General features: G+C 37.6%; 2 protein-coding genes across 4 annotated transcripts; one reads left to right on the top strand and one right to left on the bottom strand.

Moving 5' to 3' along the window:
* Positions 1–1,013: 1,013 nt before the first annotated feature.
* On the bottom strand, positions 1,014–21,587 carry calcoco2 (calcium binding and coiled-coil domain 2). Of its 3 annotated transcripts, XR_520043.1 has the most exons (16): positions 21,503–21,587; positions 20,839–21,021; positions 20,640–20,739; positions 18,705–18,865; positions 18,125–18,250; positions 17,895–18,020; positions 17,703–17,810; positions 17,519–17,616; positions 17,356–17,425; positions 14,959–15,126; positions 14,694–14,882; positions 13,629–13,745; positions 13,375–13,546; positions 11,861–11,895; positions 10,034–10,503; positions 1,014–1,024 (listed from the first exon to the last, which is right to left on the bottom strand). XR_520043.1 is itself a non-coding variant. In XM_008277766.1 (15 exons), the coding sequence occupies exons 2-15, from the start codon at positions 21,010–21,012 to the stop codon at positions 10,339–10,341; spliced, it is 1,809 nt and encodes a 602-aa protein (XP_008275988.1). In that variant the 5' UTR covers positions 21,013–21,021; positions 21,503–21,587; the 3' UTR covers positions 8,923–10,338. The 3 variants fall into 3 exon arrangements, 2 of the variants coding, with proteins under 2 accessions (XP_008275988.1, XP_008275989.1); XM_008277766.1 differs by lacking the exon at positions 1,014–1,024 and having other exon boundaries at positions 8,923–10,503; XM_008277767.1 differs by lacking the exon at positions 1,014–1,024 and having other exon boundaries at positions 8,923–10,503; positions 20,839–21,018; positions 21,503–21,583.
* snf8 (SNF8 subunit of ESCRT-II) lies at positions 4,428–8,920 on the top strand. The gene is made up of 8 exons (XM_008277768.1): positions 4,428–4,836; positions 5,372–5,422; positions 6,172–6,310; positions 6,418–6,522; positions 6,767–6,839; positions 6,968–7,109; positions 7,530–7,604; positions 8,451–8,920. The coding sequence occupies exons 1-8, from the start codon at positions 4,786–4,788 to the stop codon at positions 8,586–8,588; spliced, it is 774 nt and encodes a 257-aa protein (XP_008275990.1). The 5' UTR covers positions 4,428–4,785; the 3' UTR covers positions 8,589–8,920.
* Positions 21,588–27,168: the final 5,581 nt, after the last annotated feature.

The following is a 27,168-nucleotide window of genomic DNA, read 5'->3' on the forward strand; positions in this document are numbered from 1 at the left end:
AAAAGGACAATAAATTCTAATAACTTGTTTAGCTGTAAACTAAATTGTATAATTCATCCCACTCTCACCCAACCGGTCGAGGCAGATGGCTGTCTTTCCCTGAGCCTGGTTCTGTCGGAGGTTTTTTTTTCCCCTCTGGGGGTTTTCGGTTCCTTACCACTGTTGCGGACTGCTTGCGGACTGCTGAAGCTTATAGGGAATCCAGATGTTTTGGATTGTTGGGTGTTTCTGTCTCTGCATTTGTGAAGCGCTATGAGATGACTTGTTGTTGTAAATATGCGCTATACAAATAAAATTGAATTGAATTGAATAGAGAGGTAAGATTGACATAAATAATTTAATTGCTCTTTATGGGTGGCAAGCTGTTGCGTGATGGAAAAAATAACAAAAAGTTACAGGTAGCACATTTATTTCTTTAAAATAACCCTCAATCAAACGTTCTTTATCTTCCAGTATCATAAGTAAACCATTGCCTACGCTCATACAGGCAAAGCACCACGTAGTCATTAGTTTAATGGTCTGTGGTGATTCCTGTAGGCTGTTTGAGGAAGTTCAATCTTTCACTCTATGCAATTAATCCAGTGTTTCTTATCAGTAGTCACCTTTTTATGTGTGTCTCATTAATGACTAAATGTGGTGGAAGTTAAATGTTTTTGCAGCTTTATGTCACACAGCCTCTGAGCAAACTGTATATAAGCTCATTTTCTGAAGGCAGCCCACCGTGGTAAGAAGCTGACAAATTTCTCGCTGCTTGTTTTAAAGACATTTCCACCTAAAGGTGAGTACCTTGACTTGTATTTGTTCTCTTCTCCTTCTAGCTTTTTAGGTTTGCTGTAACATATTAAGAGAGGATCATCATCTCCCGCCGTTTAATGCAGAATTCTTTGTGTTTGTGCTTCAAGGTAAAGATGAAGGCTTTGCTGTTTGAACTTTTGGTCGTCTTCATGCTTGGAGGGCTGATTGCAAACACTCAAGCAGAAGAGATGGGGTTAGTTTCATAAGGCTAGTATATGCTTTGTATTTGCTTGATTTATCTGAATACACTGAACAGTTCATTACATTTAACAGCAACAAAATTATAGATTTTTGCAAGACAAACCTACTAAACCTTGAGGATAATCCACTGAAGCATTTTATATTTGCATGTAAGCTTATTTTATGCATTTATAATAGGAAACATTTGTCTCATTTTGGTGCTGCCGAATAGTCATAAATGTTGAGAGGAGAGGTTGAGAGAGGTGACAGAAATGAGGAGAGAGGTAGATGGGGTTGATGTATAATATCCTCAGTTGAGAACTGAGTCTTAATATCTTAAAATACAAAGTATGTTTCAATAAATAATACATTCATAAATGTGTGTTTGGGAGAAAAGCAAACACAAAAAAGGCACATGAGGTCAAACTATCAATGATATGAAAGCTGCTGCTGCAAAGGAGAATGAAAAACTAGTGTAAAAAAGAAAAAAGTATTCTAACAATTTCCTCATGTATGCACTGCAATTCATGGTGTTTAATAACATCTGGTTTAAATAAATTCCCAAGAATACATTTTAATCATGATGGTGGGTGTAGATGACAGGGTAAAACGGTGCATTAGTACAGCAAGAAACCCCTTAATAATCATATTTAACTCTAAGATTACATCGTATGTAGATTTAAACAGCTACCATGGTTCTTGCTGTGAATCTTTGCAGTTGTGGTATTTGTTGAATTCACTTTCTGACATAGCTTTTGTCTCAGTCCCCTAAAAGTCAAATGATTTTGTCTATTTAATACTTTGCTTAAGGATTACTGTGCTAATCCTGCTAATATAATACAGTGGGAAAAGTGTGGCTCAAATATTTCAGGGATTTAATAATTACTTAAGTTGCTTTCAAGCGCACCATGTTTGTGCTTTTGATTTGTTGTTTTTTTGATTTGCAAAGTGAATATATTTGAATTTATTGCTCGCCACAAAAAACAAGACAGTTGAAGATCTCTTCATTTTTTTCAGTCACTTCAGCAACCAAAAGACTGATCAGTTAATTAAGAAAATGCTACAGACAGTCATTTGTTGCAGCTCCATTTACCTAATTTTTTATTTGTGTTTGTTCAGTCTCAGTGAAGATGAGCAGCACCTGAGGAGAAGATACGCAGAGTCGATCATTGCCAGTGAAATTGGCAAAATCAGGGCTTCTATGGTGCAGAAAAACTTCATCGATTTCTTGCTCAGTCAAAAGGGGAAAAGAAGCAGGTAAGTGCACGAATGAAGCAGCGGATTAGAAGCAACAGATTTACTGACTGCAGGTGGGTTCTGTGCTTACAGCTCTGCTGCTGTGGAGGAAGATCGGGAGGAATGCTGGTACAATGACCTGCTGAAGCTCAGCCTGCATGACAAGCAGAGAAACATCTAGGTGTGTTTTTCATTATTCATAAAGCCTATGAATGACTTAATTAGCTGCCACATATTCAACTTGGTATAAACTAATCCAGAGTTAAACCAATTAGCAGAAAAATGTCCTTTTGATAATGGAATCATAGTTTTTTAGAAACAAAAATGAAAAACAGTCTCTAAAATTTTATCTTTCTTATAAGGCTTTTTTTTTTTTGTATTATAAGACAGTGAATATAATATCTTGATATTCTTAACCACTAGTTAGGCAAAACATCCAATGACACAGCATTATGTAGATAACCCAATTAATTGATTAAATGCTAAAAAATAATAAGACCAGTTTATAACGAACTTCATTTTTGAGTCCTATTGAGGGAAAGTTTTATAGAGTCCTCAATACTTTATTTATTTTCAAACATAAAAAAAAACATGCAGAGCTAAAAAGATTAGTCAACTATGCAATAACTGATCTTTTCAGTCATTTTAATTTAAAAAGTGTTCTGAAATTTACAAAAAAAAAGAGGCAGTTTTAAAGCTCTTCTTTGTTATATATAATAGTCATTATAATCCATGTAGCCTTTGGACTGTTAACCAAGATATCTGGACATACCTTCTCGAGCGCAGGAACAATATAACACACATTTTTGACTATTTTCTCACCAAACAATCAGTCAGTTAATAGAGAATGTGGTTGGATTAATCAATAATCACATCTATTGTTAGCTGCAGTCCTAAATTGATCTGTCTGGCTGCGTTTAATATTAATTCTCACACTTTTTTCAGGTTCCAACCAGGTGCAGGGATGTTGCGAAAAATAAAGTTATCTTCAGCTCCTGACGATATTTCTTCAGTTGTTTTTCTGCTGACACGTTAAAGGTTGTGTAATGTGTGTAACAGTGTATGTTCTTGTATGTGTAGTATCCACCTGTATAACATCAATCATAACATAAATAAATAAAGTGATATTTGCTGAATTAAATGACACAGTAATTTCTTTCTTAGAAATATGTAGCAGTATATACAGGTTTAAAAAAAACAGTAGATCAGTGTTGGAATTAGTCCATTAATTTAAAAAAAATAGTTTCTTTAACGACTGTTATTGACATACAACAGTTCTAATTAATTGTTATTTTCCAGTTTAGTATTTCACACACAAAACATTCTGCACAGTGGAATCTAGAGATGCACAATGTTGAATATTTACCAATATTTGATAGATTCCACTTTGTTTTGGCAGAATGGCAATGTTGATATATGCACATGTATTTTTCCGTCTAATTCCAGAGAACATCAGGTCCCTCCTCATAATTGAAAAATTGTTGAAAAATGCTTTTTAATTGTACACAGTCAACAGGAAAATTACTTCAACATACATGCAAAACATACCTCATTTCATAAAACATTTTCAAACAAAAGTGCAAACTTTCAATTTTTTTTACTTTGGGCTGATGCTGATATTCAACTTTAACATCTTTATCAGCTGACACTGATGACAATGACATCATTGACCATTTCTATTATAACCAGCTGCTTTAATTTAACCAAACTGTCACTATATCAAGTTGTTAAAGTCAGCTCCACTTTGAGCAGGTTATGTAAAAGCCTAAATAATAAAAATAAACAAGCTTTAATGTTGTAATGTAACACTTAGTTTTTGTTCTGCATAGTGTTTTTATGTTTCTCACAGCAAACAATCAATTAAAATGTAAATAATTTGACTTATTGCTAATTTTGGCATAAGAATATTTTACTTAAATTATTAAAGATAGCAGTGTCTTTGAATGTAAAACAGTCCTGCTATAACTAGACTTTTGAAAAAAGAAAACAGTTTTTAGATTTGTCCACAGGGTTGAATACACAGCAAAAACACTATTATTTATTTTTAGTTATATATTATTATTATTATTATGACATGTTAATGACAAGCACTTTTATTTATTTATTAATAGAATTTTATAGAATTTTAACTAGTTTTCTAAAAAGGTGATGCAGCATTTCCTGAGCGCCCTGTCCTGCTATATTCTCCCGGACAGCAGGGGGCGATGTAGGAACAGCTGCCGACATTAACCACACACGAATTTATTTCCTGGTATTCAAAATGGAAGCAATTGCACTAAATTAATGTCAGCTGTCCCAAAATATCTCAAAAACTCTTTACTTTTGAGGCTTTAGTGCATTTACATCATAGTGTACTGCGACTGTAAAAGCTAATATTTCCGAATAACCGCGCGTTGGGGTAAAAATCGCGAGAACTGGTGGACGCCAACCACCTAAACAAGCTAGCTTAGTTAGCATAGCTCAAACATAACGCTAGCTTTGTGTTAGAATTGCACTTACCTCACTTTATTTGGCGAAAATCACACTCAGACTTTAGATTTTTTTCCGAACATTTTTTGACCAGACTTCAGCACAATGCGGAAAGGAGTTGGTACGGGAGCCATCGCCAAAAAGAAGCTGGCAGAGGTAACGTTGCAGTTGTTGTTGTTGTTGTGTATTTGTGTTGTCAAAAGGGCGTCTGTGTTGTCTGTATTGAATCAGAAGTTATTAAAAAGTCGTAAATGTCCATTCTTTATTGCCCTTAGCAGTAGCCTTACTTTACTTCATCAGGTAAAATCAAGGGCGTGGTTAGCATCTTGGAACATTGGAGTTGTTTTTTAAATTGCTGTGAACTGCTGACAAAAATGGGATGAATCATTATGAGAGATTTTTGTAGCAATCTAATGGATGTGAAGCAATTATTGTACTTCATTCATTGTGGGATAAATATTGAGTTCATTTACATGTGCACTGGTGCAAATCTAAACGTCTTATCCTGGTTATCCTTTGTTGGTTTTATGGAGAAAATGAACAGAATTGTACAAAGATGATCAAAAACCTGGTCACAACAATGTCTACAGGAATGTAAAGGTCTAGGGTTTCATGTTAGGATGACGATTTCAATGTGACAAGAAGCACTTTTAAAAAAAAATCTAACCTGTGATTTTGTTTTTTTGTTTAGGCCAAATATAAAGAAAGAGGAAATGTTCTCGCAGAGGACCAGATAATCCAGGTGAGTTTCTCTGTGTTCATGTACGTTAAAGTCTGTCTCATGTGCTTTATTTATGTACTGATTAAGCTGCAGTAAGTAGTTGATTAATTGTTTCAATAATTTTTTCAAGCAAAAATAGTGATTTCTTTTTGCATATTTACAGTCTGTAAACACAAACATTGAATGAAAGCCGTTATTTTTTTTAAACAGAGCTGAAACAAGTGCTCGATCGCCTGTGGCTATTATGATAATATAATAGGGAAATTATGTCATACATTGTCAGATCCCAACTTCTCCATTTGAAAATGTATTGCTTTTCTTTGTCATGTCACTGTAAATTGAAAATCTTTGGGCTTTTGGTTGAACATCTTTGTCATCTTAGGTTTTGTAAAGCTGTGGTGGGCATTTCTTTGACGTTTATTAGACGAAAAGGTCATCAAATCAGAAAAGCATCTGCAAAATTACCACCAGAAACAACTAATAATGAAAATAAATGTTAATTTGCACCTTTATTCTTTACTTTCTCAGTTGCAACACTACACTCAGTGGTTAGTTTACTAAGTGTACTTGGTTAAAACTAATGCAGTCAACTCAAGACATTTGACTGCCTTTATTTTTCCAAGATAGATGTAGAAATGTGATTTTAGCTATGATGAAAATATTTACTTTGGAGACAATGACAGCCGTTTGTAGGACAAACAACAAGGAAGTTTTTTTAAATGTAAATAATCAGTTGAGTATTCCCTGTACTTTCTCTGCGTTTCTGCCAGATGTCGAAGCAGCTGGAGACCTTCAAGTCCCACCTGGAGGAGTTTGCAAGCAAACATAAACAAGAGATCCGCAAGAACCCACAGTTCAGGGTTCAGTTTCAGGAAATGTGTGCCACCATTGGCGTGGACCCACTTGCCTGTGAGACACATTTAGTATATAATCAGCTAAAACAAACGTAACCTAGGAGGGTTATAGTGAGGTTTAACAGTCAATGAAAACCGTTTTTTGTTTGTTTTTTTCCACAGCTGGCAAAGGTTTCTGGTCTGAGATGCTTGGTGTCGGTGATTTCTACTACGAACTTGGTGTACAGATCATTGAAGTGTGCCTCGCCCTGAAACACAGAAATGGAGGTTTGTAGTTTGTCCATAAAAGCAGAGTCATGGTCATTGTACCTGACTGCAACAAACTGTTAAAACCATCCCTTGGATCTCAACTCGCTCTGTAATATTTTGGCATTGATTTTTCAGTGCACATTGTGGACAATAAATTACAATGAATGAGTCATGACTAACAGCATGATGTAGATATTACAATTACAAATGTTTCTGGGTGTGAAATCACTAAAACCAACTCACAATTTGTGTTTTGTTTCAGGGCTCATTACTCTGGATGAACTCCATCAGAGAGTACTGAAGGGACGGGGTAAATACGCTCAAGAAGTGAGCCAGTAAGTGTCTCTAATCCAGTATGTTGTGTCTTATAGCAACATCATACCTACATTTAGTATTTTGATCATTTAAATCACATATATCAAGTGTAAATTGTATGATTGTTACCTGAAAATGTACTTTCCAGAGACGACTTGGTGAGAGCGATAAAGAAACTGAAGGTGATGGGAAATGGTTTCGGGATGATTCCTGTTGGCGGCTCTTACTTGGTCCAGTCAGTCCCAGCAGAGCTCAACATGGATCATACTGTAGTTCTACAGCTGGCCGAGGTAAGATGGCGCGGTTTGTTTTACACCAAATTTAAGACGTGTTGCTTCATTAGCTATGGATTCTGTTGTCAAATGTGTTCTGAATGTGCTTTTAGTTCATTTTGAGGTCCTTTTATTTATTTTGGTCGTGCAGTGTTCATCTTTCAGAATAATGTTGGCAGTTTCACATTTACATTTCATGTCTACATAAATCCCTGAGTTACTCCTCTGTCAGCAAACTGTTGACACTCTTAGACGATGACATTAACACTTCTAACACATGGGTCCTGTCTAGGTCAAATGTCACTGTGTTTATGTCGACGAAATGGCAATGTTGCAGATTTTCTGTCTGAGCAGTCTTTTTATTCCAAAAAGAGAGTTCATGGCTCTTTTCTGCAAACTGATGTGTCCTTGTTTGTTTGTTTGTTTGTTTGTTTGTAGAAAAAGGGATATGTTACAGTGAGTGAGATCAAGGAAAGTCTGAAATGGCAGAAGGAACGAGCTTGTCACGTCCTGGTAAGTGCACATTTCTGGAATCCGTATGATAGCAGCCAGGGTGTCTAAAAGTCTTAAAACATGCTCAAAAAATGGAACCGTAGATATATATTAAATAATAAAAGATCTTAAATACTTTCACTTTCCTGCATTAGGCATGAAGTTAGTTGTCAATTGTTTTTGTATCAGTTTGAGGGCTGTTCGGAGACGTTTTACACCTATGAAGTTGTTGAAACAGCAGGTGGTATTTTGTTTGGAGTGTCAGTCAGTGCTGAACAAAGCTCAGGTCTTGCTGTGACTTATAGTAGATAGGAAGGTCTGTGTCCCCTACAAATGTGTCATGTAGTCTAAATTGTCTTGTAGCGGGCGTGCCAAAGCTCTTCTGTGCAGAAAAAAAACCTGTCAAAAGATAGTGTTACTGCTTTTCTTTGCTATATATGACAATAAATGTAATGTCTTTTGGTTTTGAACAACTATCTTTTCACAATATTTTGTGGATTCAACGCTTAAGGGATCAGCAAGCTAGTAGCTGCCTTAGAATTATTGATAGGATAGTGCTGAGAAGTCCTGAAAAATGCTGTGTAATAAATATGTCTGGGCCACGACATCCTTTTTTGTCACTGTTTCATACTTTGGGTGACCTGAGATATATAAGCTGTCATGTATCGGTCTGCACAGCTGTGACAACAAAGCCAATTTACAAGTTATTAATTTGAAAAAACATAAAGGAATTTCAATTAACAATGGCATGTGTAGTCAGGATCAGCAGTGTGAGTGAGTGCATGCAAAAATAGTGAGTGAAACAACAAACCAAATGGGTGTCACAGGGTTAAACGTTTAACTATTCTGCGTGTCTCACTTTTCCAGGATCACCTGCTGAAAGAAGGTTTGGCCTGGTTGGACTCTCAGGCAGCTGGAGAAGCTCAGTACTGGCTGCCGGCACTCTTCTCCGAGCTCAGCTCCCGCGACGTCACGCCGGAAGAGGCCAATCAGATGACGCCTTAAGAGGTGACGACGGGCCTCGGCGGCGTCAGAGACATGTTGGTAAACAAAATGTGCCTGGGAAGGGAAGGCTCATGTGATGGAGCTGGCTGGTTCTGTGGAGCTGGCAGGCGGAGCGAACTCCCTCTGAGATCATTTTTTGGACACGAGGAGGGAAAACGCTCCAATGACTTACATTATTGCGGAGTCACTGACAGCAGCTTCCATCAGGCTGCAGGAGAAGTTCAGTGTCATCTTGGTGGTGTTGCACTTTATGGGTGATTGGGGATAATTGTCAATGTACAAAACATGTACTTACTATCATTTTCATGTATAAACATTTTATGAAAAGCCAATGTCCCTTGTGGTGTTTTTATTATTCATTTAAATGCAATTAATTATTCACATAAATCCACTTGGTACATTCCGCAGCCGACATTCATTTTACAATAATCACAGGTTGGTTAAATAAACTTGACAGTCTGCCTGGTTATAGTATTTCAGAACTTCCTCTGAGAGATGCTAAATGCAGAGCTACACTGTAAATGAGAAATACTGGTTAATATGTTTAAATGGTGTCACTCTTATTTTAAATGATCGCTTCACCCCCTTTGAGGACCATATTACTGCTTTTGCATGTTTTAAACCTACTTGCGACAAATCATGTTTACGTTATGGCTGACTGTTTTCCAAAGTGTGCCTTAGTTTCTAGTCGGGGTTGACCGATTATTGATTTGGCCGATTATTGGAGCTGATATTTAGCATTTTCTGTTGATTCCAATAACCTACATTATTTTATTTTTTTAAAAAATGCATGACTTTAGCTCTGATGCAACCACTTCTCTCAACCTGATTGGTGCATTTCACCAATAATAACTGATAAACACTGAAGAAAAATTTTTAAAAATCATCAACAATATAAAACATAAGAAACAAAGGCATTTCAAGTTCCAGCTATGTGTTGGAGTTTGTGTTATTCTGAATGTTGACACTCCATTTTAATTTCACTATTTTTGTATGTCAGGGTCAAAGTTTATCGCACGAAAATCCAGATTGATAACTTTGTTTACTTATTTATTAATCCAATCGTTGCTAATTTAAATGAGATTTGTGCCTCTTTTTTTTTAAATAAAGGAAAAAGTGAGCTCTACTCACCGATACATTAGTTTGCTACCTACCGGAAACAAACCTCCACTCCACTCTTAACTTGGCAAAACACGTTTCTTCCAAACAAACCTGATGTTGGAAGAGTTGATTGAGATTATGATATTCAGTAATACAGCATTGTTAACACACACAGTGGACGGCAGAACAAGAAGTACATGTGTGCAATGGATTATTACCTCTGATTAGATGGTAAACAGAAAAAAATGATCGCTTGGCTGGACGTCTGCCAGTTATAGGCTTGCTTTGTCAAACTACAGCTGCTTTGACAACTTCTTAAATATATCAATAAAGGCTTTTTGTACTGGGGGGTATCATAGAAAAAAACAAAAATCACCTGACACCTAACACACATTGCAGACCTTTCAAAACAATCTTAAATTTACTACCCTGCAGTGATAAGATAACTTTTGACCAAAATAAATGAGGACATGATGTTCACTGTGATGGATTAAATGACGCCGTTAGGTTTCAAGTCTCCGCAAGCTCGTATAATAAGACGCTTGGAGCTAAAGCGCTTTGGAAAGCAGTCAACAATAAGTGTGCGATTTGCTGTAACGGTGTAAAATGGACCTTTGACGCATCTTGTATTCGGAGCACGCCGCCGCCCTCACAGCTCGTGACCGTAGACGTGGTCCTCGAACACCGACTGCTCCATGGTGTCGCAGATCATCGTGCAGAAGGGACACACTCGGTGACTCTGCTCGTGCTGCTCGAGTTCGCCTTGGGTGATGCCGGGGAAGCTCTCCTGGCAGTGACGACACACCAGAGCCGGCTGGAGGACGGGAATAGAAGAAGCAGTAACAAAATAGGGAGCGGATTATGTTTTAAGTCCGCCACAAAAATAAACAGTAAACAGCCGAGTGGCCACGTGACGCGAGATGTTATTCTCATCAGTGCGTTCTGGAGGCGCGAGATGCCTTTTGGAATTTAAACCCGAGTTTGTTTGAGTAGTTGTTATGTGATATTTACTGTTAACTTTGCACTCGGTGGCCACTTCCCTCAGGGTATCTTCAGGTCTAGAAAGTCCTGATTATACTGTATAAATACTTTTTCTAGCCTGATGTAAGCTGTAATGTTGCTTTTTAAAGTACTTGATGTGATTTTTTGGGGGGGAAATTCTGCACTACTACTATTATTTCTAACCTTTATTATTCTCATAGACCATAAATACTACATTTTTAATCCGGCCATCCATTTTCTATCAAATTTCTAATGTTTATCCAGGTCAAAGCCTTGTTTAATGAATAATTAATGATATTCTTGGGCTATACAGATGAAGATGCTCTCAAAATTGGGATAGAAATGTCAGATTAATAATTCCTACTTTGTATTCACAGATACCTTTTATAATTTGGTGCTGATGTTGGATAGTGAGACAGTTATTCAGTACATCTTTCAAACACTAAACTGCCTCCCACCTAAACTTTTGATGTCATGCATTCAAAATAGTCAGGAAAAAAAAGCTCCAAATGCCCTATTTGAGCAGTTTTCTATCCATTGTACTGAGATGTGGTGACTTTGAGGTGACTGGACTTAACTGTCATGTTGAGCAAAGTTTGAGGTGACGTGTCCTTTTTTCCCCCCATTACATCACTTTTATGAGTCTGTGCGCTAAAAATATCCCCCTTGACAGTTTCACCGACAAAAGCAGCTGGATTCATGTCCCCCAGATTCTCTGATTTTCAGAAATCTAAATCGGACCTTTTCCCAGTACTGTCCAGGTTTGTTGAATCTGTAACCTCGGTATCTTGATCTTCACTGACAGGATGACACCTGGATGGCCGTTTATTGACATTTTGAATCTGTGTGTTTATTCCCCTTTGACTTTTCTAAGCAACAAGATATTTTCCACTCTCAGAAGTGCTGCACAACTGAATGTTTACTGGACTTTATCAAGACTATTATTGTCAAAAGAACCCCAACAACTAAACCTCTTCACCATGTCAGCATACTGGGGCTTATTGGCCTGTTAGATATTTACATTAGCATCAGTCGACACAACGACTTGACAGATCAGAGTATAAAACTGAAACAGATGACAGGCGACAGTTCACGTGTTTTTGATAGGAGAGATGGGACAGGTGAAGTTGTGGCCTCTTTAATAAATGAATGCTAATCATTTAACTTACCTCCTCCTCTTCCTCTTCTTGTTGTTGTTGTGGCACTGCCATAGCAACGGCAAAAAAGGGAAATCAGTTAGCACCAGATAATTATACACTTTCTTATTCTTTGTTTAAACTAAGGCTGCAGCTAAAGATGATTTTATTATTATATAAAGTTGATTATATAGCTCAAGTTATGCTTTAAATTTAACTCCAAATGCTGAATGGTAAAAACTAAGATTAAACTGACTATTAGTTTGGTTTCTAAAACGTAGTAGGACCAGGTGATATGAATAAGAACTTCTTGCTAAGGTATCCTGGTTTGTACTTTGCGCACAATAAAATTTGCTGTGACCTATAAAATGCAACAATAAACAGCGGACAACTGATTAAATGTCTTCAGTAGGTTTTAGTGCTTCAATGCATAGCTTTTGTGCTGGAAATGTGATTGTAGCTGCTGTAACAAAGGGTCAATTAAAAATCTGTCTATCCAGCATGTGTTTGTCAGAGATGTCAGTGGTAGGAGAGTCCAGACTTTGTGGAAAATCTATTGACAGACAGTCAATAAACAGCATGGATGTGAATCCAGCAAGTTAAACAGCAAATGAATCACTTTCCAACAATAACCCTGAAGAACTTCTTTGCAGAAATGCCTTAAGTAAAACCTACAGTTGTCCTCAAATGTATTCATAGCCTCCCATTAAAGAAGGAAAAAAACAGCTGTCACTCTAATAAGTTGAAATTGACAAAAGTAATAATAAATAAAAATGTAATGAAATCATGACATTGCTTTTGAATTGTGGTTCAACAGAAATATATTTTAAAAATTATGGGACCTGTAAACTAATATTTTGTTGAACAATCCTTTGAGCCAATCACTGCATCAAGTGTTTCCTGTAACTCTCAATCAGACTTCTGCACCTGTCGACAGGTGTTTAGATTTTGGCCCACTGCTCATCAGCAAAGTGCTCTAATTTGTCCGGGACAGTTTTTTTTTTATTTTTTTTTTATTATTATTCTTTTCAAACACAATTCAAAAGCAATGTCTTATTTCACTAAATTACAATTTAGCAAATTTTTATTTATTATTACTTTTTTCAATTTGTAGTTATTTGAGTGACTTTTGGGAATTTTGCCTTTTCTTTAATGGAAGGGTCTGAACACATTTGAGGACGACCGTACAGCTGTATTTACAGTGTGGCAAAAAACGATGATGGATAACAAATGTATATTGTTTCACAGTGTCAAATCTAACATCTTGTCTTGTCTGTGATTGCTGAGATCAGGATTAACTCAGGTAAATTGATTATTTCTGGAAAGAGACGGTTGTCTTTCTTAAAATTCATTTCTTTGAGAATCTAAAATCTATTCATCTGCACTGTCTTGGAGCTGCAGCAGACATCTCAAAAAAAATCAGGTAAGACACAAGGCGATGCTATTTTGTGATTTCAGTGAACTTAGTCTTTGTTTTTTTCTGCTAACTGCTAAAAGTAATCCCCTCTGTTTGCATGTGAGTGTTTCTACTTGATGCTGCCTCTCACCCATTTGCTCATACAGCTGCTCGGTCTGTTGAGGCATCTCCTGCTGGTCACGAGCTGCTGAGGCGTCTCCGGCTGGCAAAGTGCTGTGAGGCCGCATGTACGTCGAGTCGCCAGAAGGTGCGTGGAGGTCAGTGTAAGCTCTGCGCAGCCCATTGATATCGTCTCTGAGTTTCTGACGGAATAAACGCAGTTGAGGCTTGTAAAATCACAAATGTGACTCAGAACATTTGCCGAGTGAGTTTGTGAACACGTACCTGGTTTTCTCTTTCCAGCTCTTCCTTCTCCATTTTGACAAGACTGATCCCTTGTTCCTTCTCTTCGATGACGATGTCCTTATCTGTCATCACTTCAGCCATCTCGTTGAGTTGCAGCTGAAATATTTTGACGACAAACAAGCTACGGTTTCAGTCTCAACACACGCACAGAAAGTAAAACACTATTTGGCCAAAAATATGTGGATGCTTGAATGTTACGTATGACTGTTTGGCATCTTATTTCAAAACCTGGAAGTCTGGTTTCAGACTTCCCACTAGATGACGAACATGCTGTGGGGATTTCCTCCTATTCAGCTACAGGAACATTAATTACTGACGTCCTTAATAAGGTCTGAGCTTACGTAAGTGTTCCAGTTGATCTCAAATGTGTGTGCTGTAGCTAAGATCAGGAATCTGCGCAAACTAGTTTTTTTGGGCGGCTTTTCTTTTACGTCACATCCCAGATCAATCTCTGGGTACGTCAATGATGGAGAATTGTTGGCCTGCACCTTATTATCATTCTGCTATAGAGGGAAAAAAACACGCTGACTTGTTTGTATTCCTTTAAACCAATCACAAATGTCTTTTGGCAGAGCTCAGCCCAGGATGCAGTGATTGTGTCCCTGCAAAATAGTGCACAGGGGTCATTTTTTGGTGGGCCATTATCATGATAAATGAAAATTCACCAAAAGAACCACACAGGCCCGACTTATCGCATGATTTTTCATCCAAACTTGCATTTAGTGACATGCAGATTGTGGAAAGGGAGGACAAGGGCATGTGAAATGTGTGAACTTATTCTAACTTATTACATGCACTTGTGACTTGGCATGTTCCACTTATCTTTTCACTGTGAACCACTTTATAATTCTGTTTCAAAACTTGCTTTTTGCTTGTGCACAGTGTCATTGTCAAGTAAAAGGAGAAAAGAACCGTCCCCAAACTTTTGCCACAAACTTAGTAGTAAACTGTTGTCATTTCACGCTGAAGTATTAATGTTGGATAGCTAACTTGATGGGTGCTTGTCCACTACTTCCAAACTACTCTTTGGATCCTTGCGTTCACCTCAAGTTTGCCACGTTTTCGCTGTTCCTGCTCGACTGCCGGGATCAGATTGTTCAGCTGCTCCTTCACTTCTTGCAGTTCTTTCTCCAGGAACTCAGCTCGTCTGTTGTTGTTCTTCGACTCCTCCTTCTCAGCCTCCAGCTTCCCCTGAGCATCCTGTAGCTGCCTGACAAGAGTCTGACAGCGCACCTGAAGAGGACGCATCATTAGGCTGTGCTGAAATGTTATTTTTAACCTCCATTTAAAAAAAAAAAATTGTTCCCACCTTCAGCTCGTCGTCTGGAGAGTTCTGCAGCGAGTCCTGCTGCGACAGCCTCCTGCACAGCTCCTGGTTCTCCCGCTTCACCTCGTCCATGTTCTGCGTGAGGCTTTGGAACCTTTGCAGCTCTGCAGCGAGCTTGTCCTTCTCTTTCTCGCTGCTCTGAAGGTCGACCTGGCGGAGGTAAAGCGCACATTTTGATCTGCTCTCAAATACTCCACTCCTGACTGGATTACTTGTCAGATCAGTGCAACAGTCAGAGTATTTTATGTGCTTCTAATGGTATGCATTTCATTTCTGACGACATATAACGCGTGATGTTCCTCGGCTTCACTGGCAGAGTAGTTATGGTCTGAATGTTTGCTCATTTTATCTGCTTCCAAAGGTTACTGCCAACAAATCCCATGAAAAGATCAAAGGCTGACACATCTTATTCCTTTGTGCCACAGTATTCCAGTTTGGTTCATTTTGACACTGTCCTGTGAACTCACAATGTACTAAAAAGTTAATTTACTTACTTTACAGGAGCAAATGTGGCTGGTTTAGGTGGCCCTTGACGCCAAATACCATCTTTAAACTAGAAGGGCACTTGAAGAGTACATTCTCCACCAAGGCCAATGTCCAATCTTGCCATTAAAAAAAAAAAATTTACTCTAAATCTACACGAGAATTTTTTGGTTTCTTTCTGTATCCATGCTCCACCTACTTAGCAAGTTTAATGACATTCAGCGGTCATTTTTGTGTTATCTTGCTGAAATCTTGCCACAGTTCTCGCTTTGACAGCAACTAAACCTTTAAACATTTGTTTTGGTACTAAAAAAAGGTCTTGCCCCTAAAAAAATAAATCATACACAGGCATTTTAAAAAGCAGAGATTTCAGTTTAAAAAGATTTTGACATATTTATTCACTGTTTGACCATGAACTTGTATCTTACTTCATTTTAACTTTTTTTTTTTCAAAATGTCCATATTTTGTGATCACAGTTGTTTTCTTAATGTCAGTTTTTTCTACACTGATCTATTTTCAGTTTTCATCTCTCTGTCACTGCTTTGACATGGAAAGGAGGCACCGAATGGATATACAAGTAATAATCGAAAACAAGTTTGCATAACAGAAAGGGAATGTCACTCTTCCTGCTCTACTGTCCACCTGCAGACTATACAAATGACGGACAAAGTCTCCGAGTCTGAAAAGGGAAGCCAATGCAATAGCACCCTTAAACCTGCAGTCGTTCTAACAGCCAGCAGGGGGAGACTCCTCTGGTTGCAAAATGAAGTCTGATCGTATTAAAAACTACAAAAAATGACCTTACTTCTTTATGGAATAGTTAGTGTAGTAAACATTTTCTTGGAGGGTTTATGGCCTCTATCGCTAGTTTTAGGTCTTCTTTCATACAGCACGATGTTCAGTTTGTAAATCATGGACCCACATAGAGTAAAACAGATGATAAAACAGTCTGACAATGTTTTTAAAAAGCTGGATCAGATGTAAGAGGAGGCGAGTATTTCTGTGACTGGTGCAAGCTGTGTTGAGTGCCAAAATGTAGACATTTTTGTCCTGATATTTTCGGCAAAGAATTGGTTAAAAGCTCTGGAAAAAGCTAGTGAGGACACATTTGAGTTTAAATTCTTTGGTCTCAGAAATCCTTAACATAAAAGTCGTATTTACTCCCTATGCAACAAGCCATGTGGCGTATTCTTGCAGCATTGTGGTGCATTTTGAGAGACGGGGTTAAATGATGTTATTCACTCTTCATGTGCATAAAGTTGAGGTTTAGTCTACTTTATAAAAAATCAGGGCCGTCTAGCGCGACTCTCTATCTTCAGAAACTCCTGAAAAACCTTTATGGTGACAGTTTTTCTCTAAAATGAAGACAGATTCAGCAGCTGCTTATTCCTCACCTCAAATGTGTTCATATTTTGTAAACTGCTTTTGTCATAGAAGAAAAAGTTTTCAAAGGAGTTTCCATGTTAGTTTGTAGCTTGTAAATGCAGAAGGAAACAGGCTATGAGTGAAGCCTGTCAGCCAGTGTTTGTGAAATTGAAGAAGGGTGTAGCCTGGATTGATTTCATGTGAGTCATCTGTTGTGACACTCACTGGTTGAATATCCATCAAGCATCCAATCCTGGAGAGCAATGTGAGCCCTCGCATCCAAAAACACTTGTATGGACACAAACTGTAAGTGCACTTACGGACATAAATACTCACCAGAGCAGCAAATGTGTATAAATTCACCACTGAAAATAGTCCCCAACAATCCTCATGAGATCATCAGTGGGCCTGTGTCTTAACATTTTAATGTCCCTTTGTTGTTTCACTTTTCATGGGATTTACTTAAAGCAAGAAGTACATAGAACAAATCCAGTTCTGGCAATAAAATCCTCAGTTGAAAGTGAATTTACCTGCAGAAGCTGGTTGCTGTCTTTTGTTTTGAAAAGGTCCCGTTCTTCTTCTCTGAGTTTGGCGCTCAGCCTGAAACACAAGGCAAGAAAACGTCACACAACAAGTCCTGAAAGCAGCCACAAACTAGACAGAAACCAAAAGTAAAGTGCAGCTTTGACTCACTTGGAAATCTCCTCACTTTGGACTTCGATCTTCTCCTTCAGCTCCTTGCGCTCCTCTTTCAGCTGGTTGATCTTCATCACAGCTCGATCGTATTTGTCCTGCAGAGATGCACAAGCGCTGACGAGTTCAGAAGGAGTTTGATGTAAGATTTGGAGCCTTTATTAGTGACATAAAATCACTGTACCTCATTTGTCCTGGATGCGCTGCCTGAATTCATGCTCTGGGTCGTCTGCTCAGTGACGCTCTGCTGCTGCATCTGCATCTGGTTCGCCAGCTGGATCACCATCTCCTCCTAGCAGCAACACCAAAGTTACATTTTCACCCCGATAATGTAGCTCTGAGTTTAGATTTTACTACATGTGAACTGAGAACAAACCTTCAAATGCTTGTTTTCTTCCTGCTGCAGCTCTAAAGTGCTTCTTAGGTTTATGTTTTGCTCTTTGATTTGATCCAACTCTTTGAGCAGGTCAGCCTTTTCTTTCTCTCTCTGATCATTCTGCTCCTGTACAAATCAATCCCACCGGGTCAAATTATCACAGTTTAACTCCCGTTTAGTCATTTCCATCTATTGCACAATGACCAGATTTCTTCATTAGATAAACAGACCTTGAGGTTGGTGGCTTCTTGCTGCTCCTTCTGCAGGGCACTTTTTAAGGTTTCATGTTGAGCTTTTATCAGATCCAGCTCTTTCTGCAGTTCGGCTTTCTCACGGACGCTCTGTTCGACCTGTTCCTGAGTTCAAACAAAAAACACAGAGTCAATAAAAAGCTTTATTTACTTTGCAGAGACTGAGAATTGCTTACTGGAGGAGATGCACGTTCAAATGTTTTACTGAAAATACACTCAAAGCACCAAAAGTGAAAGTATGCACGAGTCAGGAAGGCCATTTTCAGATTAATTTGCATTATATGAGCAGATTCTTTGTATTATTTTGTGCATGCATTGTGAAGTTTCTCCTGGAGATCATACATTTATCTTTAATTTTACTGTGTTAAAGAGGAATTTCTGTCTCCATGTGACAGACGATAAAGTTTAGACATTAAAACTAAACTATACCGCTGCTCTTTGAACAGTTGTGTCCATTTCCTAATGAATCTATAATCTGACTGTTAACTTTCTTCTGTATTTAATCGCCAGTATTTCCACAGAGACCCCGCTGTTTGCGCTACACGTGTCATTTCAATACCTGTGTTGTGATGACCAGCAGGTCGTCATCCGGGCTGCTCTCCATGCTTTGCTCCGCTGGATTCCTGAAGCAGAAAGGAGTGCTGGCTCCGCGCACCTGACCGCCGCCGTCGACGTAGCAGAACTGGTAAAACTCGACCTCGTCTTTGGGCAGGTAGTATTCTGACGGCACAGGGCAGAGCACACATAAGAGATTACAACACAACAGGGCTAAAGCCAGAGATAAAATGACGGAAAATGTGATAAAGGTCTGTCATAATTTGTTTAAAAAAATCTTTTATGTGACTGACCAACTGGCTAAAAATCAAAGAAACAATAAAAAAAAAAACCTGAACATTATGCAAGCAAACATCAGAGTTTTTAAATTTGTTATTTATAAATTGAATGAAAATTGCTGCTGATTAATTTTCTGTAAATTAATTGAGTCTAATAATAATAATCATCATAATAATCATAATAATAATAATAAAATGTCCTAAAAACACTGCTTTCAGGTACAAAAAGTATTTAAAATAATGTAATTTATGCAAATCGTGTGATTTTAAGATAAGCTAGAATAACTGTTTTAATGCTGAAGGAAATTCTTTTGCCAGATATTCATCAAAAAACTAAATTACATAACACAAGAAATGCAATGCCAAGAAGGAAAGCAACAGATATAAGTGTGATACATTACTGAAAAAAAAACAAGTTAACTAAAATAAGTCTAGAATAGAAAAGGTAAGTAGTAATACTGGCACATCACTGAGGTAGTGAAGTAATTCCAAACATGATAAAGAAATATTGCACATTAATCTATAATATTACACATTTTAGCAAAGACTTGCAGGAAAATCCTCAGCTTGCAATAATCACTAATCAATTTGTTCATTAATTAGTTGTTTATTGTAAGTGGTTGAGCTTTCCATTTTCTGCTGCTTGTCTGGGTTTTTAATGATTAATTAATAATAGACATTATTGCTAATTAAGCTGCAGCTAATGAGTGACTATTTTAATTATCTATCAGCTGTTTACCCTCAAATGAGTTAACAATGACATGTTTAGCAAAATAAATGTATAAATGAATAATTAATGTCAGCAAACTTGACGAAAATACAATATGACAGTTTCATTCAGTTTTCAGGGTTTTTTTTCCCACCATTGAAGAATTTCTGCCGGCCTGAAAAGAGGTTTTTAAGCAAAATCAATCATGATAAAATAAGAAAATTGAGAATAAAATTTATGTGTACACTTTTTTCAATCAGTTATCTTAATTGTGGTTTTATTTACTCAAGCATAAAACAACATTTTTGTTTATCAAATGGTCATAAACAACAGGAAAATGCAGATTATTGCCTGTATGTAGACCAATCTCACTGTAGGGTTAGGGTTTGTTTTTGTGTTTTTAACCTGTATCTTTTATACTTCGTGGGCTAAAATCATGAAACAGATATTAAATTCTATTAAATGTGACATTAAATTGAACTGTCTGATCTGTAAAGAAGGCCTGTCCTGTTTTTTTTTAAATATAATGTGTGAGTCAGAACCTCCTGAGGAGCCCAAGATCAATACAGAGGGTCACAAGGGGTGAAAAAAACTTCTATTACACAGCTTCATGTTCAGTTTTTCCAGCTTTCTCGCACTGTTTACATGTGAAACACTCTTTAGGGCCTTAACTCAAACTACATTCAGACTACAACACGTGACAGCAGATCAGGAGGAGACAGAGCTTCATTGTTGGGGGACACAGTTTGAGAAAAAACTGTGAAAAGTTCAGCTCCACACAAAACAAAATCAGCTTGTTTAACTTCACCTGTCTTTGCAGATCCGTGTTGTAGCAGCTCAGATTAAAGGATAAATTATGTTAAGGCTGTTTGCAAATGAGACATCAAGGTGAGTGAACATTACAAACATGACCGAGCACTTTCCCTTCTGTAATACTGAAACTGATCCTTACCCTTGAAGAGAACTTGTCTGGTCAAAGATTGTTGTTCTGCATCTGCACTGGTTTCCACCCAGACAAAGGTATGATAATCCTTTGTTGAGCTCCACCCCACCTGCGTAAAAAAGTTAGAAAAACTTAGAGAGGCACTGTTTCAATCACACTTAAGAAATAACATTTTTTTTAAAAAGCTGGTTTGAGGTTGTTTCCCCACCTTAAAGATGCCCACCCAGTCCCTGGGGCTGGGCTTGAAGGCAGTGGTGAGGGTGTAGCAGCAGGTGATGGGGGCTGAAGGCAGATATGACGGAGGGATGTCGGTGAACAGCACCTGGGAGAAGCTGCGGGCCGACGAGTCCGCTGCTGCTGCTGCCTCCGGAGGACTCTCCATGCTGAGCTGCTGCCAAAAAACACAGAAAGACCGATGATGAAACTACATATCAGAAGTCTGACTGCTGGCAACAGGTGCCAAGAGCTGCCTGAGTTCTGACAGAAAGCAGCGCTGGTGGTTTTTCAGGCTTCCTCCTTCCTCTTGATGTTGTATAATTTGTTTTTACGCACGTACATTCTCGGTCTCTCTTGTTTCCAAACTGCGTGCGCATCAATAACTAACCCCCAAATCAATTCCCGACCACTAACTCTACTCTCTCTTAAAAGTATTCCCGTCTCCTCAAGATGACATTAAATTTGGTATTTAAAAAACTTTTAAAGCAAAGAAACGACACTAAAATGAAGAAACCGAAAGTAAGCTACCCTAAAAGACAGCACCCGATAATGCTTAAATAATGCTTACAGTGAAACACGAAAAAAGTTTTCAGCACAAAATATCCCAATAAACCTAAAACTAGCCAGAAATGTTCGGATAAACATAATAAACTTACATGTTTGCTGTCAGTGGTCGCAGCACCGAGCTTCACTCTGTGCTCCGCTCAGAAGCAGCCCCTGCGTTGCGTTCAAGAGCTGCTCGGAAATTTGAACCTCAAGAGCGTAAATACGACACAAGAAAGTTCGAGATCACATTTAATGTGACTATTTAATATTTCATGAACAAAAGGATTTTAAATTGGCATCTCAATAATCCGAATCAACACTTTATTTTTTAGATTTTTAAAAAACGTTTTGTACGTTGTTTGAAAGGGTTTGTAATTGTATTTCTTTTACAGTTGTTTTTACAGTTATTTTATTTATATGACTGACATTTACAATAAAAAGAAAAGCAAGTGCTAAATGCAGAGACACTGACCTAAAACAAAGCAAATAAATAATTATATATAGAATTATACAACGTGAAATGAATTAGATATAATTAACAACATCCTTGTAGATTCTTTTCAAGCGTATTTAAATTTTTTAACCATTAAAATTTTTTTTTATATGTATTTAAGTTTTCTAGGCACATTTTAGGTTTGCTAACATTACACCAATAAAAAATAAAATAATTGTAATAAATGCAAAGAAACAGAGGTAAAATAAAATAACACCAAAATAAATCAAATATACATAATATACAATTTCCTTATAGTTTGTTTTATTTTCCACACTGTTTAAAAGTGTAAAATTTTTATTTAAGTTTTTTTTTAAATTTCTTGTGAATGTTGTGTGTTAAGTAGTAATATTTTTTTTAAAAATATATATTAATTCAAAGACTTTAAAATTAATATCTTTAGTAGGACCATATCCAAATAATAATTAGGACATAAAATTATAGACAAAATCAGCAGCCCCGTTGTAGTTTCTGATATTTTCTTCACTGTTTAAAAGCTAAAACTTTAAAACTTTTAAGTTTGATTTCTTTTTTGTACTTTTACGTTTTCTATGTGCATTCTCTGTTGAATGACATTTTCAAGTAAATTAAAAAGAAACATTTTATTAAATGCAAAGACAACAAAACAAAAATAAGTACTTAATTGGAGCCAAAGGTAATACAACAAAATAAAAATCTAAAAGCAAATTAAAACACCAATTGACATTAAGTTTCTCAGTGTGTTGAATAATTAAACATGACTTCCGTGTTGCAAGATGAGCTCTGATTTCAGTCAGTTCATATGTCCACAAATAAAAGACATGTTTCTCATGTTTCTAATTATCTCTGAAGGCATCAGAGTTGCGTCTTGATTACGCCTGACGGCTGCATCATGGGAAATGTGGTCCAATCTTCACAACTCACTGTTTCTTCCTGCTTCCTTACAGAGTGACATAATGACACAAGAGGGAGCCAAACTCTTACCAGTTGAGGAAATAATCTGGTTACGTGAGAAGCATATTACTTAATTTAGAGCGCTGTTGTTGAAATGCTGTCAAGTCTAAACTCCAATGTTACGTTGGTTTTATTATTTTATGTCCCTATAAGGCGGCAAACCTGAGGACAAATACATTACAGAAGCCATGTGACATTTTAAGGCCATACGATTTCATTACTTAAAAAACAACAAAACAGATGAACTACCACTGCTGCTGCTACTACTACTGTGAATTCTTCTTCTTCTTGTTATTATTATGATTAATATTATTATTAATGAGAAGCAGAAGACTTCACTGCTGTACAATAACAAACCTCAGTGCAGAATATATTATACTGAATTTTTAGGGTAATTTAGTCAGATTATAATATATATAAATATCCCAAAATCTGCAATGTTAGGTCATATGCTAAGTGCCTTTAAAAATAAATAAATAAATAAGCTTTTTTTTTTTTTTACTGTGATAAATAACAGTTTTATACAGAAAGGCTACAAGAGAAATAATGACTTTCATGTAATACACCTGAACTCGAAGGTGCACCTGTTGCTGCATCTTTTCTCATCGGTGAGCCAGCAGCCAATCAGAGACGAGGAGACTCACACCCCCGGCCTGTGATTGGCTGAGAGCTGAACGTCTCGGCAGAGCGCGTGGACTGGTATGTTCATGTTTACATTTGTCGGTGGCAGCTCGTCTGTACGTCCGGACAGAACCGCCACACGGGAGCGACAGCAGCGGGACGGGAGGCTGCTCGGTCGGTGTTACTCACCGGGAACAAGAGGACGCACTTTCTCTCACGGTAAAGTCACGTTTTCTACCTTTTTTCCTCCTCGTCGTTTAAAGTAAACAGTTTCGGCGCTAGCGGCGGTTAGCGGAAAACCGGGAGAAGTCGGCATTCTGTTACCATAGCAACAGCACAATACATGGAGGCTGCGCGGTTAGTTTTGGTCGTCTTTGCTTCACGTTTACGTTTGATTTTGTAAGACAGTAAACAACTTAAACCTTTAAACTGTGTCATTTATTCAGAATCACTAAGTGCAGATCACTAAAAGTAAGACTTAGAGACGCTTTTGTTTTGCCCAACGATGACTCCAGCACAGTCAAAATAAGAAACCCCTTCTGCCTGATTCTTCTGTTTAATGCTCAATAAATTGTTATGCAAGAATCACAGAAGCACAGTTAACAGTTAATGATCAGAAAGAGAAGGGACAATTGAAAAAGCGGTGCAAAGTTTACACAAATGGATGCAAAATGATTCGAAAGAGCCACAGAAGAACCACAAAGATGCCAAACCAAATACAAAGAGATGCTAAAAGGACCACAAACACATTCGACATGGCCTCAAAGAGAACACAGAAGGTCAACCAAAAAACAAAAGAACCGATATGAGATGTAAAAATTACTGAAGAAAATGATGCAAAATGACAAAAAGTTGAAAACAGACCAGAAAGAGATTAATCAATTGGGAAAGTGATGCAAAATGACCACAAAGAGAAACAAATCAGCCACAAAGACAGTTAAAATGACCACAAAGAAATGCAAACTGACCACGGAAAAGGCAGAACCATCACAAGGTGACTGCAAAGAGAAACAAAAGAGCCCCAGTGGGATGTAAAAATGACAATAAAATGACTCAAAATGACCTTAAACAGATGAAAACAGACCACAAAGAGAGGGAACCAATGAAAAGTAAATTCAATGCTTCTCAAAATGACTAGAAAAACACACAGAAGAACCACAGAGAGATGGGAACCAAATGAAAAGAGGTGCAAACGAAACACAAATAAATGCAAAACAACGACAAAGAGAAACAAAATGACTGAAAAGATGCTTCATGGCTTCAAAGAGACACAAACCCCAGCAGCGATATTTGTAGTCATTTTTTGTCTTTTTAAATCATTGGTTCTTTTTCTTATCTTAGACAAGGTGGTGGCCACAAACGTCTCTCCAAGGGAACTTACTGACCCCAAAACATTTCTGAATAACCAATATTAACAAATTGCAAATCCATAAGACCAAGCTTCTTATTTACAACACATCTTCGTCTAAATTGAACAAGTAAAATTAGGTTGTTGTTGCTTTTGCTATTGAATGCCACCTCTGACACTTGTCTTTGTTCAGTCCAGGTGATTTCTCCTTCCTTCATTTAGTATCAGTCTATATAAATACACCATTTTCACATTAAATTTTAATTCCCCTGCTCATATAACCAACGTAACTCACGCACACACGCAAATTAAATACCTGCTAGCGCAACGTACCGTCATGACTCATCAGTTCAGTTCACATCCAGGCTGGAGGGTTAGCAGGTGATCTTTAATAATAAGACATTGATAAGTGAGCGTTGAAGGGTGTAAGATGTCAGCTAATGATTAATTAATGCTGATTAATTGATTAATCAGGGAATCTGCCTCACCAGATTTATGCTGTTCTTTCACCTCCTTATCACCCAGGACTGTCCAGTCTGACTGATAGCTGCCATGGCAACTCGGAAACATAAGAAAGAGTGTCCTGTTTGTCCACTTTCTATTCTTCTTCAGCCGCTGCTCTGTTTTTAATGTCTTCAACAGAAGGCCACACTTCACCTGTAGGTGTTTTATTTCATCTTGGCAAAGAAGGTAGATGTCGGGGATGTTCACTTACACCACACGGTGCCGCAACGCGTTTCAACACAGATTTAAATTTAACAACGCGAGACGCTGAAAAAGCACTTCTCCTGTTTCAGTGAACAAATATAAGGGATTATCCCTCTCAGCTTGCTCCCTGCTGAGGTCTTCTGCTCATTTTCTCTCCATCATGTCGAGAGGGATCGGGTGTTTGTAGCCACAGTTTTGTAATTGGTCACCAGATCCACTGCTTGAGTGTGTAAGTTAATCTGGAGCCATCCTTGTGATGATACAAATCTTCTCTGTTTTTTTTTTCTTTCTTTTAAGACTCCAGAGGCAGACGGTGCAACGGAGCTGAGTGCGGATCAGTGGTTCGTCAGCTGAGGAGTGTGACAGCATCTTAAAAGGCTCTTGAAGATCTGGGTTTTAAAGAGGCGTAGAGGCAGACGGACGGGGGCGGCATCTTCCAGCAGCACTGTCATCACAGATACAGGCTTAAAGCTGGAGGTGAGTACGTTTCTTGAAGGGTTAAAGAGAGACTTTCCAATCAACAAAGTTACTCAGGTGTCAGTTTAAAAGGTACATTCAGATAAGGCTAAGAGGTTTTAATGTTCCATTTTGCTGTTTTAGAGAGCTTATGATGGTTTGGGTTCCTTTTGCAGCCTGAGAGGTATTTCTTATAATTTCTTCATCCAATTATCTAAATAAATATGGACTTAATACTCCATTTAGTTCAACAGCAGCACAAACTGCAGCCTCTAAACAATCATGTTCAGTCAGCAGCTCTCCAAAGCAGCTTCAACATATTATCTCAAGACAGGAGTCGTTGCAGGACAGCTGCATTTAACTGGATTCATTTTTAGCTACGTCATGTAATGCATTAGACCACTGAAACAAAAGTGAGAGTAATATGGTTAATTGGTAAGCTGCGAGTTAAACATTAGCTGATAGTGAGTCTGACAGTAATAGTATTATAGATCTAACAAAATAATAACTTTATTTGTATAGCACTTTTTAGAAGACAATTCACAAAGTGCTTTACATAAAGAAAAAAAAATAGAGAGTATTTGTATGCTAGTGCCTCCCAAATGTGCAAAAAATGCTATTATTGCTTTTTCACATCATTAAAAAATGTAAATAGTTTGACTTTTTTGACTGTTGTATGACACATTTAGCAGTTTGAAAGCCTCACTTTGGCCTTTGGTGACTTCCACTAAGCATTTAGTGTTATTTTTTGCCCTTAGACAGATTTTTAAAAAAAGTGATAGTCCAGAAGCCCTAACTGTGAGTGTCTACATGAGAAAGCAAATATTGTATACTCATAGCAAGTCATGATGCAATTAAAAAACTTACAGTATGTTTATATATATATATATATATATACATATACATATATGATTTCCCTCCATTGCATTATTGAATTACATTAATGCCACTTGTCAGACATCACTAGTTTAAGAGAGTGTTTAGTGCTGCAGTTTTCTAAATAAGAAATTAGATAATAGTAGGTTGTGGCATGTTACGGTGTAGTGAATGCTGGATGCTACCTGATGACGAGTAAGCATTAGAGTAATTCTTCCTGGACCCAGTCATTGTTTGTTGACGACAGCTAACATAAAGGTGTTATTCATGTCACTCTTGTTGTCACACACTGAGGGAGAGTCTCTGAGAAATCCTTTGCGGGGCTGTAACTGTATCCGGGC

Source organism: Stegastes partitus, unplaced genomic scaffold, assembly GCF_000690725.1.
Source record: "Stegastes partitus isolate 25-593 unplaced genomic scaffold, Stegastes_partitus-1.0.2 Scaffold107, whole genome shotgun sequence".
NCBI classification, from domain to species: Eukaryota; Metazoa; Chordata; class Actinopteri; family Pomacentridae; genus Stegastes; species Stegastes partitus.

Bases quoted from the DNA above. Each gene is read 5' to 3' on its own strand.
- snf8 (XM_008277768.1), top strand. From the start codon at position 4,786: ATGCGGAAAGGAGTTGGTACGGGAGCCATCGCCAAAAAGAAGCTGGCA. The intron at 4,837-5,371 runs GTAACGTTGCAG...TTTTTTGTTTAG, and splicing joins CCAAAAAGAAGCTGGCAGAG to GCCAAATATAAAGAAAGAGG. The intron at 6,523-6,766 runs GTTTGTAGTTTG...GTTTTGTTTCAG, and splicing joins CCTGAAACACAGAAATGGAG to GGCTCATTACTCTGGATGAA.
- calcoco2 (XM_008277766.1), bottom strand. From the start codon at position 21,012: ATGGAGAGTCCTCCGGAGGCAGCAGCAGCAGCGGACTCGTCGGCCCGC. The intron at 14,883-14,958 runs GTGGGAACAATT...CGTCCTCTTCAG, and splicing joins CTCCAGACGACGAGCTGAAG to GTGCGCTGTCAGACTCTTGT. The intron at 13,746-14,693 runs GTGAACGCAAGG...AAAATATTTCAG, and splicing joins GAAAACGTGGCAAACTTGAG to CTGCAACTCAACGAGATGGC.